Source organism: Rhipicephalus microplus, chromosome 9 (assembly GCF_043290135.1).
Source record: "Rhipicephalus microplus isolate Deutch F79 chromosome 9, USDA_Rmic, whole genome shotgun sequence".
Taxonomy (NCBI): Eukaryota; Metazoa; Arthropoda; class Arachnida; order Ixodida; family Ixodidae; genus Rhipicephalus; species Rhipicephalus microplus.
The window spans coordinates 72,791,971-72,806,472 of record NC_134708.1 but is presented as its reverse complement, the minus strand read 5'-3'; the positions used below and the strand labels follow the sequence as shown (position 1 = coordinate 72,806,472).

Genomic DNA, 14,502 nt, shown 5'->3' with positions numbered 1-14,502 from the left:
AGCTAATCGGCCTGTAATTCTTCAAGTCCTTGTCATCTCCTTTCTTATGTATTAAGATGATGTTAGCGTTCTTCAAGACTCTGGTACCCTTCCCGTCAGGAGACACCACGTAAACAGGGTAGGTAGTTTTTCTAACACAATTTGTCCCCCATCTTTCAGCAGATATGATGTTACCTGATCCTCACCAGCAGCTTTGCCTGTTTGCATGCTCTCCAAAGCTTTCTGACTTCTTCTATCATTACTGGTGAGGTGTCATCTGGATTACTGCTAGTTCTTATAGTATTAAAGTCGTGGTTGTCCCGGCTACTGTACAGACCTCTGTAAAACTCCTCCGCTTTTTTAACTATCATATCCATATTGGTAGTTATTTTGCTTTCTTTGCCCCTTAGTGCATACTTCCAATTTTTGCCTGTCCCAAGTTTCCTCTTCACTGCTTTGACTCTTCCTCCGTTTTTCAGAGCGTGTTCAATTCTCTCCATGTTATACCTTCTTACTTCGGATACCTTACGCCAATTAATCCGCTTCGAAAGCTCTGCCAGTTCTATTTTGTCTGTTGCACTTGAGACTTTAATCATTTGACGCTTCTTGATGAGATTCTTCGTTTCCTGGAAAAGCTTGCCAGTGTCCTAACTACACTGCCTCCCACTTTCACTGCACACTCCGTAATGACACTCGTCAGATAATCATTCATTGCATCTATGCTAAGGTTGGTTTCCTCACTAAGAGCCGAGTACTTGTTCTGAAGCGACACTCTGAATTTCTGTACTTTCCCTCTCAGTGCTAGCTCATTGATTGGCTTCTTGCGTATCAGTTTCTGTCGTTCCTTCTTCAAGTCTTGGCAAATTCGAGACCGCACCATTCTATGGTCAATGCATCGTACCTTGCCAACCACTTCCACATGCTGCACAATTCCTGGGTTGCATGCTCTCCAAAGCTTTTATGACTTCTTCTATCATTACTGTTGGGGTGTCATCTGGGTTACTGCTAGTTCTTATAGTATTAAAGTCGTGGTACGCTTGAATGGCCACAACGGGGTCATTCAAGCGTACAGGACTCGTATTGATAGGTTCAAATACTCATTTTTTTTCCTGACGCAATCGAAACGTGGAATGAATTGCCGGTGTGTGTTGTTGAACAGAATTATTTGTCAAAATGTTAACAAACTGTCGTTGACTATCCGTCAAAGTGCACCGCTTGATCTTGACCTAACCTGTGTATTTGCTAATGATGCTCTTTTTTACTATAATATTTTGTTATGTTACCCTCCTTGTAAGGACCCTCGCAAGAGAGTGAACAGTATTGCAAAATCAATTAAATAAATTAAAAATAAATTCACGACAATGCAGAATACAATCACACTGACTCCTGCTGTTGATGAGATGTGAACGAAAGAATTCGATCTGCTCACCACGAACCACGCAGTTTTCTATGCCACGAACCAATGTTTTGGGCCGCAGCGACAATCACGCAATTCTTGTGTTTTACACCACGTTAGAACGTAGCATTGTCGAACACTGTAGCCACGGCGGCTGGAACAACGTTTGCTAAACGTTGGCTGGCAGTCGCGCGCGCCGTCGGATGCCGCCTGCGCCGATGGCCTCGCAGCTGACGCAGCGCCACCGCGCCCGCCTCGCTCGAATCACGTTTATGGACCGCGCTCGGCAGATATATTTCGCCTTGAAGAGTCATTTCGTGCGATTCTACAAAATCTTGCATAAAAGTTGTTTTAAGCCTATACCCATCAAAGCGACAACAGCCATTCCACTTGTTTAAGTGAATGTGTAACACATGATTTTTGTCTCTAAAATTGATATTCACCAGTTCCACGTCTGTGGTTGTATGGGAGACGGTCAAACCGAGCAACAGCTCTGTGCATCGCTTTCGGCCGATGTGGCCGTGTTTAAGAACCGCTGTCACCTGTGATGGGCACAAATGTGCGGGACGGCTTCAAGCTCTCCTATGGTAGAGTACCCAGTACTCTAAAGAGTTACCCATACTATTTAAACACGCAGTATCTGTTCTTACCAGCTTATACTCTGGCTGGTCCTATCGGGCCCATGACATTAGTCATATTTTTGTAACGCGGCGCCAAGACAGAGCTTGCCTCGCCGGTGCCAACGGTCGTCCTGGCATTGCACTGCTGCCTGGTTCGGCCCACAATAATCAATATGAAATCAGACTGAAGTATTAAGATGAGGGAGGTGCGCAAACTGCATAGGTGCAGTATATACAACGATTAAAGGTATGTCTACAGTCAAGTAATGTATGAAAGCTTAAGCTGAAATATTCATGTCACCGAGCACATCGTGCTTACATTTTTTAACTTTATATATTACGCAGCATCGGCCTGTTTGGCGCCAAACAGGCCGTTTATGTAAGGCGATAAACCACGCTACCACCTTAGGAATGTCGTTCAACATTATCTATTTTTTCAATGGAGCAGCCGGCTTCTACCGCACATTTTTCATTTGCTATTTATGTAGATTTGCCAGTCGTAATACTGTAATACGTTATTCACAGCCAAATAAGTTTCCCTTTCGTGAATACATATTATAGGAAATTTTCAGCACTTTAGCTTGAATTTACTATTAATTTAAGCATGTTCAACAGTATAGCAGAATTTTTATTCACTTTGCATTAAAGCATGAAATCCACACTGCGCACTTTCTTTTTTTTTATCATTTACTGCTGTATTGCATTTTAGTACTTAAAATTACAATTCATAAGAGTCCGAAGTTTTATAAAGGTTTAGCTGAATTTCACGCGTTTCATTTTCACTTTTATTCCTTAAAGACCCCACCAGGGGGTATTACATAAGGGGTGGGTTACAATATATACAAGAGGTTGGACACTTTATTATATAGTATAATGTGGTTTGACCGCTTCAATGAAGGCAGTAGGGCTTGAGTTCGCGATTTCTTGTGTAAGGTCGTTCCAGTCCTTGGCTGCTCGAGGAAAAAAAATAAGATGCAAAGGTGACTGTGCGAGCTTGAGGGCGGGCAGCGTTTAAGGGGTGACCAATGCGACAGGATATGCGTGATGGTGGCAAAATATACGATGCTTGATTTAGCGCGCTGCGGTAGAATTCATGAAATAATGACAAACTAGCAATGTGGCGTCGATTAGAAAGTATTTGTAAACCGAATTCCGATTTCAAGGATGTTACGCTGATATCGTATGAAAAGGCGAAATGAATTAAATGAATGGCACGATTCTGAAAAGCCTCAAGGGCGTTTGTGAGGAATATCTGGCGAGGACCCCAAATGGCTGATGTGTATTCTAGTTTGGGCCATATTACTGTTTTGTAAGCTAGTAACTTGCCATTCTGTGGATCGCTTTGTAAATGACGTCGTAAAAACCCAAATGTTTTGTTAGATGATGCAATAACGTTGTTCACATGCGCACACCAGTCGAGATTATTTGATATCGTCACACCTAAGTATTTTATTGCAATACGGTCTCTAGTTGCTGGTTTGCTATTTCATATTTGAATTTTAACGGGTTAGGACTACGAGAAAACGACATTATTGACGGAATTCCGCTTTTTTTTCTTGTTATCTTCTCGAGTAACTTTCATGTCTCACAGCGTGCTGATTATTATTAGCACTAATTATCTTTAAGAGCAGTGCTCTCCAATACCAGTGCTATCTATCTGTCAAAAGCAACTGCTGCGCACAATAGAACGAAAAAAACGGGCAGTTAGACCAAGGAAAGCTCTAGGTACACTAATTGTGTTTAGTAGTAGAGCAGCAATTATCATACAAACAGAAATTAATTAACGTGGGTGACGAATCAGCCTTTCTCTAGTTGAGATCCCAATCCGCCTCCTAAAACCGCTATCGTAATGCCGAAGTGGTGGGCTCGAGAAATTTCATTCTACTTCGAGCGAACCTGAATCCAAAACAACACCCCACCTTCGCTGCGGCACGTTTTAGAGCTAAACCGTTGTCTCAGGCAACCACCTTAGAAGACATCCACGAATGAACCACGCTCGTTGACAGCTGAGAAAACGCGCTGCGTGCAGACGACACAGCCTTTTAAAGCGCAGAATACGAGATGCAGTGCATCACAATGCATGAGCTCGCAGACGGCTCAAAGTAGACGGCGATGAGTACACACTTGGTATCGTTCTTTTATCTATGTGGACAGCGGCACTGCACGAATTGAAACTGTTATCATATGCATACACTTGCCTTCGTTGTCGTAGAAGCCGATGTACGCCACGAACACCACGGCGCTCGGGTGAGTCGGAAAGCGCTCGCCTTAAAGTGCTGCTTCACCGTAGCACAGTTCTAGTACTACACTTTACCCGTAGAGTCCACGCCGTACTCGGCACAGACAGCACAGAACACACTCGGTATAAGGGGGGCCGGTGTGTTGTCAAACTTTACTGGCTATGCCCTTGGCTGCAATTGGTTTGCGTCATACAGTTCCGTTGAGATTACACGAAGGTGTTCTGTGATTACACCGTGTTTGAGAGCTCCTTTCCACATTAAGTTAATATAACAGAGTCAGTATATTAACTCTGTGGCTTTCCATACTCGGGTTTTGCGGAACACGTGGGAGCATTTTCGCCAAGACGCACGTTAAAAAGCCGGTACGTGTGAGAGTCGCTTTTCCAGCTTTGTGGGTGGCGTGTTATTGTCGTTATGGCTGGTCCAATCGAAACGTTACACAAAGCCACTGACTTGTGTAACCGCGTGTTAATATCAACGTTCGTACTCAATAACTTCGCTCCGCAAGCTTGAACAGCAGGCTAATACTGAATATGTGTAGCCTTTTATAAAGGTATATCTTTGAAACTGGGCATTTATAGCACTCTTAAATTGAGCGCCATTTAAAATGAAGCGTCATGTCGAATTTGTAAAAGCTACGTGAAGCGCTCTCTTTTCCGGTAATATTTATTAAGCGCTTTCAAATAGCCAGTATATTGGTTAATATAGCTATCTAGCAGCCATGATATAGCTTCTAAAAATGTTAATTAGCCTAGAAACAAAAGCTGCATCAACATCGTCATTCAGACGCAACGTAAACATAATCACATGGCCGTCTCGCGCTGCAGTTTCGTTCTCCGGGTTTTCGTTGCGAAAAACGTTAATACCAACCACAATGGGTAGAGATCACGATAGGAGGCACTATCACAAGTCCAGTCGCAAACGAAAGCACAGCGAAGACCGGGGCGACAGCGATCGCAGCAAACACGGACGACGATGCAGCTCGTCGTCGAGGTTTGGCAGTGACGGTCACAGAGATCGCGACGGTGGCCACAAAGAGCTCGGCCGACGGCACAGTTCAACCAGACGCGACAGTGGCGACTACCCAGATGACCGCCGCAGTGCGATTAGAAATCGTGCTCAACGAGAACGCTCACCAAATGACTCTGTCCGCGTCCAACCGACAGCACGGAAAAAGAGTCAAACTGGGGAACGGGAGAATCTGTCCCTGTTTCGACATGAACTTTCTCGAATATTTTTTGGCGACAACAGTCCCATCAACAGGTAGGCCGATGTTCTTTTACGTGTTATGTATCAACGCACCGACCGCCACGGTGGTGTAGTTGGTACGGGGATCGACTGCGCTGACCCAAAGGTCGCGGCACCGGAACCCAGCTGCTGCGGCCTCATTTGAACGGAGGCAGAATGTTGGAGGTCCGTGTACTTAATGAAGATAGCCACAGCACAACAGGTTGTCCAAGTTTCCGGAGCCCTTCACTAGGGCGTCTCTTATAATCGTAACAATTTTGTCAACGCGCGCTCTCAGCCTGACAATTGTATACAGGCTGTTTTCACATTTGCGGGAGTACGCGGAGCGCGTATTGCATCGTGTCCCTAGTTTTCCCCAAATGTGCGAAACAGTCTGTGTTCACCGATACGCCTCAAAAAGCGCGCCCATAATACTGTCACTGCTTGGGAAGGTCCAGCAAGTCACATCTAACGCGTCATTGCTAAAGCAATAGAAACGGCGAAAGCTCCAATTACATTATCGCGAAATCTGCATAAATATTGCCTATAAAATACAAAAGTGATAAAGACAACACAAGCTCGTATGAACTGTATGCGGTAACGTCAGTAATATTTCGAAAATTGTTGATGTGCTTCAAGAAAGATTGTATATTGAGGTTACTATTGGGTTAAGGTCAGGCAGATGCTTGGATTATGATATATAGTACGAACCAGCGCACATTTATATTTCTACAGCCCAAATTAAGGCCTTAGGTTAGCATTTTTAGATATTTAAGGAAGTGACAACTTTGACTGTGAATAACTAGTAGATATTCTCAAAAAACAAAGCTTGAAGAGTTTTGTGGAGCAGATAAGAGAAATATATAGGGGCAGTTTAGTGCAAATCATGTGGGAAGGTTGCCAAAGCTAAGGAACTGTGAAAAATTGGTCAAGTGCTAATGCAAGGATATATTCTGTCTGTTAATTGTTGCTCATGCTAAGGAAGCAACTTGGGAAAACGTTTCGCGCTTCATAGATCTGTAAAAGGTGTAGTTTGCAACAGAAACCCACGTAGTTTACAACAGAGACCCAAGCCATGTTGTGTGTAATAGATGCCACTACAATGTCGCTTTTAGTGTGTGCTGACTGGCCAGTTGAGAAAGCTGGACAAGTAGTCAATTTCAGTCATTGGACTTCTGAGAGTCTACATCATGCAAACAACATCTTCATTCAAAGTGATCTTATCAGAATGGAGCCCCTCGAGTGGTGCTTGCAGACAACCTAGCTTTGCTGGCAGGTTGTCCGATGGATTTGCAGGAATTGGCAAATGCATCTGGCCATGAAGCCAATATATCTAAGCCTCAATACAAGCAGATTTCATTTATTTTTGCACGTTTTATTACCAAACCCCTTCTCGTGGCAGTACCAATTTATACAACAAATGTAAGTGCTCTCTTCGTTGGCTTCTCACTAATTTGCATTTAGAGAAAATGTCAGGCCCATGACCAAACAGTACACCCACTCTGTTATAGCTTAGTAGATGCATTAGACAACACACATCTATGACTACTAGAAAAACTTTTTATTAGCCTGTGCCTTTGTACTAACACTGTGTTCACAATCCATGTTCTACGACTTTCAATAGTAGACAATACTATATGTACAAGCATAGACAATCGCAGGGTTCCTCTTCAGAAGCACCAAAGTGGGTCGCTGTGCCCCCCCCTTCCTATCATGTCAGTGTATCAGGCTGACTTTTAACCCCTCCTCTTATTATGTTACTAGGTGGGGGGCACTGGTGTCTATGGGAGCTGCAATGCACATATTTCAGCCAGCATGAGAACGATGAGTAGTCAACAAATTTGTCTGATCTTTGTTCTTTCAGCTCCACTTGGCTTCACATGGCTTGAAGCTGCTTTGTCATGAAACTACGATCGGCAAATGTTCAGCAGTTGCACTTCACCGCCTGAACCTTTTAGGCCCACTAATTCGAACCAGTTTGTGAAGTTCATAACGGTTCATTGTTTTATTCGAAACGAAACCAGAACACCGCAGTAAACAACGCCACAAATGCATTCGAAGCCGCAAGCACGAAGACTAGGCGAATTTGTGTGCTGCCAATCGTTCCCGAGGTGTTGGAACGATTGCAGCGCCAAAGTTCCCTCTTATGAATTGCCTTTGACACAGATTGCATGCCCTCTTGCTTTGCAGTAACGGTCAATGTTTGTTTCTCGCAGGAATTCTAAGCAATACGACAACTTCTGGACGTTCCTCAAGAAGTATGAAGAGCGAAAACAGAAAACTGCACTTGAGGCTGGCACTTCAAAAGGTATGGGCTTCTTACTTTTACATTATGTGGAGAAAAATTGTGTAGTTTTCATGTCTACAATTCTCGATTATTTCTTAGCTAAGTAATGCTTCATACAGCAGTAATTTGTAGATTCACTGCTTGATTAAACACTGTGCCTACAAAGAAGTCGGTGTGCTTTTGTGTGTTAATATTACTCTAATTTAATTTTTTTTTACTGCAGCCATCAACACAACGGCATGTTATACAAGTAATGGTGGTTATGTATAATTGGCTTTTCTGTTCTTTATTGGCCACGGTTTTCATCCAGAAAATTAGTTCACGTATTCAGCTGGCCTGAACTCCTTTACACTCTTAAGGATTAATGAAAGGCTTCCTAGAACATGTTATCATTTAATTGTAACGGTAAAGCATGCGTCATACTGAATATGTCATATTTAAAAAGAATAATATATGTCTTTCAGTGTGGTATAGTTGCTCCACAGGTACGGAAAACCAGATAATGCTGAGGGTGGATGCCTACCAATGATGCATCATTATTGTGGCCTTCATGAATTCTTCCACAGTTTTACAATTCTTAAGACACCTCGGTAGCCTGCAGTTTAATAAATGAAGATGGGTATCCAAGGACCACAGTTTCAAAGGTATTGATCATGTTGCTGTAAGTTGATAAGACAGATGCTTGGGCTAGTTGGTGATTGGGAATCAACATATTTGCACAGCGCGAGACTACGAGTAGTCACGCCGTAACTACTCATAGTCTTGCGCTGTGTAAATATGTTGGTTGCCGCAAGGCTTTTAAGTCACAGTATAATCGTAGTTTAACCTTGTTGATATACTTGTGAATGTCTTACTTCAGTGTTCAGCCACTCGCCTGTATCTCTTGTGATCATGCTATGGGATCAAAGCTTTTGCATTGCACACCCTTTGATAAGAGAAACAAAGCCCATTGCACATAGGTCTGCGGCTGTTTGTAGGACAAGTGGTAAGCCTTTCGTCACATACATGGTTTTTGAGAGTCCTTTACAGGGCTCTCTTCAACCTGCAGCATTTTTAAAAACTAAAAGCTGCCCAGCCGCAGCATCTTCTAGCTGGTACTCCACATTGATTGTGCTTCGTGTAGCTTCATTTCATTTCAGCAGACACCTCATATATTGTTTGCAATTGAAATGGGATATTTTCTTCCAGCTGACCCACAAGAGTGTGCTGAGCCGTCACTGGGCCTGCCTGCAACTTACGACCCCGTCCACAAAGTGAACTTTTGCATATTCGCAGAAGAGCCCAAAGTCCTCATGCTTGACGCCGGCGTTCATATCGACAGCCGTGACGCGTCACACTCCCTCACTGAAGAAGACGTGGCTGAAGTCCGAACTGTCTTGCACCTCTACCTCGACTTTCTGCAGAGGCAAAAGTTCCAGAAGCTCAAGAAGCTGCGCGAGTTCCAAAAGAACCTCCCAATAGCTCAGTACAAGGACACCATCCTGAAAGTGGTGTCGGAGAACAGCGTCGTGCTGATCGCCGGCGACACCGGCTGCGGCAAATCTACCCAGATACCCCAGTACCTGCTTGGCGCAGGACTGGAGGGCATCGCGTGCACACAACCACGCAGGATTGCTGCTATCTCCCTCTGCAAGCGTGTCGCCTACGAGACGTTGAATGAGTACAGGACTCACATTGGTTACCAAATTCGGTTTGAGAAGCATCGCAGCAAACACACAAAGATGTTGTTCCTGACGGAGGGACTGTTGTTGCGGCAGATTGCCAGTGACCCCATGCTGAAGGATTACAATGTCATCATACTCGACGAGATCCATGAACGTCACCTCACGTGTGACTTCCTCTTGGGAGTGGTGAAGTGCCTCATGCAGCACAGGAGGGACTTGAAGATCATCCTGATGTCTGCAACCATCAACATTCAGCTTTTCTCCCAGTATTTCTACAACTGTCCCGTAGTACAGGTAAGTGGAACTCTCTTGTTGCCTCTGTCGGCGCATCAGTGTTAACATCATCAAGGTAATTTCACAAGCTACCATAGGTAAGCTTCCTATTCTTAAGCAGGAGATGGCTGAGTACACATATGGCATGTGGTATTATGGCAAAAACATGTTAATGTTTCATGAAGCCTCTTGAAAGAATGATTCTCTGCAGAGCGCGCTTTTGGTAATTATCGATAATAGGAAGGTTGAAGGGCTGTATTCTTTCAGTTCTAAGATGTGCTTTAAATTGAATGAACTGTGTTGTTTGTACAGTTGTCAATGGGTTGTTCTGGATTTGTTAGTGTCTCTGTTAGCATGCTGTAACCTCCAGTTCCTGTAATGTGCAGTTGTAGCCTCTTGCACAGGCTATGTTTACAATGACAGAATTCAAGAGACATACAGACTTACACATCTTGCGACTGAACTACTCGCATAATTTTCACAATATTGCATTGTATGTACGAAAAGTAGTATACTTATATGACATCTGAAGCAGTATTTCAGTATTCTTCTATACTTTATAATATGTTTGTATGGTACCTGTTATGTTTTTCCTATCACCTCCATTCCACCTCTGGCAGACTTGATGTATGAACTGCGTTTCAAGTAATATAATAAAGAACTACTATTTCTACTAATTTACCCAAAAGCACTGAAGAAGAGTTTTAACATAGAAGAAAAAGTGGTATTCCATCCTGTCTCTTTCTATTTTTACAAGTTTTATTTTCATACTGTTTATGTCACTCCAAACACATAGCTCAAACCTGTAGCCTCCTGCTGCTTTTATTTGAAGGTACTTTATTTCAATGTATTCGTATACATCAGTGACGCCATAATTCGGTGCATCAAGTTAGGGAAAGCATCATCATGTAATTCCAGGCTCCCGTGCGCATTTTTCTGAATTCGTGTACAGTACCACGGCTGTATTTAGCGCTCGATGGCACTTTGGCCTAAAGAGACAAATGGACACTTTGGCCTAAAGTGTCCACTTATATCAGTGATACTGTAATTTCGGGCCTCACTCAAGTTAGGCAACTCGTAGATGTCTCATAAAATGCAAAAATTGACTGATGGTACTTTTGGAATCGGAAAGAGTGGCGCAAATAAATTGTCATCATGCAACGATGTCACCGTGTTGCCCAAATTTGTGATGTCATCATGACGTCACATGACGTGAGATTGCATGATATCATCACAGGACATAATCGCTTGGTCAAAGATGGGCCCAATCACGGAGGCCATCCAAAGCAGATGGGGTGCTGGAAGCTTGTGATGCCATTGATCTTAGAAGCTGTGCAAAACCACATTAGATGCAGAAAGCTTCTGAGGAGGAGGGAAGAGGACCAGTATATTTATTGAGAAGAAAAAGGTGGCTTTCGCCTGGGAGTTGGCTTTGGCGAATGCATAAGCGACACAGCGAGTTTTGTTTGATCCAGGTTCCTGGCCGCCTGTTCCCTATTCAAGTGCAATACCACCCCGTCACTGTGGAGGAGAAGCGTTCTCGTACAGGGCGCCTCAATCCGGCGCCTTACGTCAAGCTGTTGAGCCTCATCGACAACAAGTATTCCAGCAACGAGCGTGGTGACTTGCTGGTGTTCCTGAGCGGCATGAGCGAGATTTCGGCCGTGCAGGAGGCGGCCGAAGAATACGCCAACCAGAACGGCCACTGGATCGTCCTCCCCTTGCACAGTACACTCTCACTGGCTGAACAGGACAAGGTCTGCCTTTGTTGATCAATGCCGTTGTTGCTGCATTTTTTCAACACTCGAACAGCAGCCTTTGTTTAATTCACTGTGAGTAACGTTTGCATTTTAAAATAGGACACAGCTGGAAGTCTTATACAATCAGATCTGAATATAAGGAACACATGCAGATGCTATAAGGAAGTTGAATTGAAGCTGATATTCAACTGGGTTGTGAGGATCACCATGCAGTTAAAGATGCAATTATTACTGCAGATGAACAAAATCACTGTAACAGATTCGGATATAGTGAACACAAGTAGTTATGGTCAATAACAATATGCAGTAATACAAGGAGAACATTTCTTACAAGTTGTGGGGTCTCGGCGAGGCGAACGCCGCACCGCCACGCCACGCTCTCGGAGTGAACGGACACAGTTGACACGATCGGTACCAAGCACACCACATACATACATTTATTAACTAATTTAGACGACGATATCGTCCGCCGAATGATACAATTTCAATTAACACTAAACCATACAAACAACATAACGCAGGGACACACTAAACACACAATAACATGATAAACACACACTAACACACCCAACACACTAGCACATACCCAAGGCGGCGTCGCCAACGCCTGACCTTACACGCGGGACCCCGGCGCGAAGCCCGCGGTGCCGAGCACCGGGGACCCGCGCTACAGACAACCGTTCGCGGCAGCCGCCACGCGCAGAAGAGACACGCTCAACGCTCGCCCACCACCAAGGCCCGCCTTCCGCCAGGGGCCACTGCCGGCGCTACCGCTCTACCAACAGTGGTACTCAAAAAGCGAACACAACGCCATCTATCGCCCGGCGGTGGTCACCACCGAAACGAAGCCTTGGGGCGAGACACGTGCGCCACGCGGCGCAGACAACTTTACAGGGGGGGTGTCAGCACCCCCATATTCCCCCAACCTTAAATCAAACCATACCCCGAAATCAAAAAATAGCTACACAAGCTTTAACAAAAAAATAATATCGCACGACCACAATGTCCTTGCACCACGACACCGCCGCCGGTCGACACTGCTGCACTGTCCGGCTAGACTTCACCTCAGTACCGGCCCCGCAACAGCAACGTTGCCATCGGCGCGACGATCTGTCGCTAGCGCCGACACGTCTTCCAGTTGCGACCAGCACTCGCGAGGGCGCCGAACTGCAGGCAGTTGCGCAGGTCCCAGGCATCTCCATCGCCCGACCTCACGACCGCATTCCTGGCCAACGACGCTGACGATGTGCAGGACAGCCGGCCGTGGATGACATCCCTCCCGCTGAATACATCGACAAAAAACAAAACTCGAAAGAAACAAAGGAGCGCGGCCCAGGGGAGGGAGCTTCAGGCTTTTCGGCCACGTGGTACGGTAATCAGTACTGCTAGCTAATACATCGGTGGCGACCGAGACGGCCATCAAAATAAAACAAAAATCACTTTTCCTAACCCTTGCATCGCAAGATAAAAAAAAAGTGAGGGAAGCAGAGCGCAACCCCTCAACGCTACGATCCACCTAGTTGTGCCACATGCGACAGGCGGCTGCGCAGAGCCTTAGGCCTAATGAGTCGCTCGGCAACAACCGGCATCCACCCAGCACCCAGCCTAGGCGCAGAAGAGGCAGCCGCGAGGAGACGTCCACTCTGTAAGGTGGCCCTATCGCTCGCCGCACACAGCAGCTTATTGAGCGATCGGCGTCCACCGCCCCGGGCGGTGTCACGACGCCCCGGCGTCGAGCCGCAATACAAGTCAGCAACGACGCCCGGCTCCCTGAGCCCAAAGAGATAGAAGAAGCTATTTACAGAAAATCGGACCACCCACGAGGCTTCCGTACTCACTCGCTTCGGGCCTGGCCTACAAACCACGTGCTCTAGGCCTTGCTCACCCCAGGATGCGGACCGCATGGCTTTCGTCCTAATTCAACAACGTTTTTGAAAACTAACAACAAAAAATAACAACACTTGCGAGCAAAAAAAAAAAATGAATAGAAAGTCAACTTGCCGACAAATTGAAACACGTTACAAAACCAATCCCCTCGCTTCTCAACAAAGCGCACGACCGACGCTAGCAAAGAAGTCCCCCTAGGCCTACTCTACTCCGGCTCTAACAAAATCCCTGTACCGAACCGCAAGAACTGTCGTCCGACACTCCAAGAGCCCCACGTTGGGCAGCCAGTGTGGGGTCTCGGCGAGGCGAACGCGCGCACCGCCACGCCACGCTCTCGGAGTGAACGGACACAGTTGACACGATCGGTACCAAGCACACCACATACATACATTTATTAACTAATTTAGACGACGATATCGTCCGCCGAATGATACAACAATTTCAATTAACACTAAACCATACAAACAACATAACGCAGGGACACACTAAACACACAATAACATGATAAACACACACTAACACACCCAACACACTAGCACATACCCAAGGCGGCGTCGCCAACGCCTGACCTTACACGCGGGACCCCGGCGCGAAGCCCGCGGTGCCGAGCACCGGGGACCCGCGCTACAGACAACCGTTCGCGGCAGCCGCCACGCGCAGAAGAGACACGCTCAACGCTCGCCCACCACCAAGGCCCGCCTTCCGCCAGGGGCCACTGCCGGCGCTACCGCTCTACCAACAGTGGTACTCAAAAAGCGAACACAACGCCATCTATCGCCCGGCGGTGGTCACCACCGAAACGAAGCCTTGGGGCGAGACACGTGCGCCACGCGGCGCAGACAACTTTACAGGGGGGGTGTCAGCACCCCCACAAAGTGTAACAAAGAAGGTTAATGAAACGAACATGAATCTTTAGATGGGCATTTACAATCATACATATGTAAAGCATAGATACTTTAAAGGCAGAACAGATAATAGTCAGGTTGCATTCTTTTCGCATTTGATTCACTATTCTCGATAAAACTGCAATTGTCTTGAATCTTTCTTGGTGTTGTAGCAAGGTAACAGCTATTTGTTTATAACAAATTTCACATATAACTAAGCAGTTTTTATATCAGATGCATCTTAGTTATAATGACATTGTTGTGAGCTATTGCAATTGTTGACGT

At 45.5% G+C, this 14,502-nt stretch overlaps 1 protein-coding gene and 1 pseudogene across 2 annotated transcripts in view; both read left to right on the top strand.

Moving 5' to 3' along the window:
* The first annotated feature begins 1,993 nt into the window (after positions 1-1,993).
* On the top strand, positions 1,994-2,163 carry LOC119165937 (U2 spliceosomal RNA; annotated as a pseudogene).
* A 2,867-nt stretch (positions 2,164-5,030) lies between these two features.
* LOC119164775 (putative ATP-dependent RNA helicase DHX34) overlaps positions 5,031-14,502 on the top strand; it is a 38,575-nt gene continuing 29,103 nt past the window's right edge. Inside the window, exons 1-4 of one of the 2 annotated variants that reach the window (XM_075873827.1) lie at positions 5,031-5,498; positions 7,679-7,770; positions 8,938-9,707; positions 11,162-11,443. In XM_075873827.1, coding sequence (XP_075729942.1) covers positions 5,110-5,498; positions 7,679-7,770; positions 8,938-9,707; positions 11,162-11,443 — 1,533 coding nt within the window. In that variant the 5' untranslated portion in view covers positions 5,031-5,109. The remainder of the gene's footprint in view (positions 5,499-7,678; positions 7,771-8,937; positions 9,708-11,161; positions 11,444-14,502) is intronic. The other variant, XM_075873828.1, reaches the window with a different exon arrangement.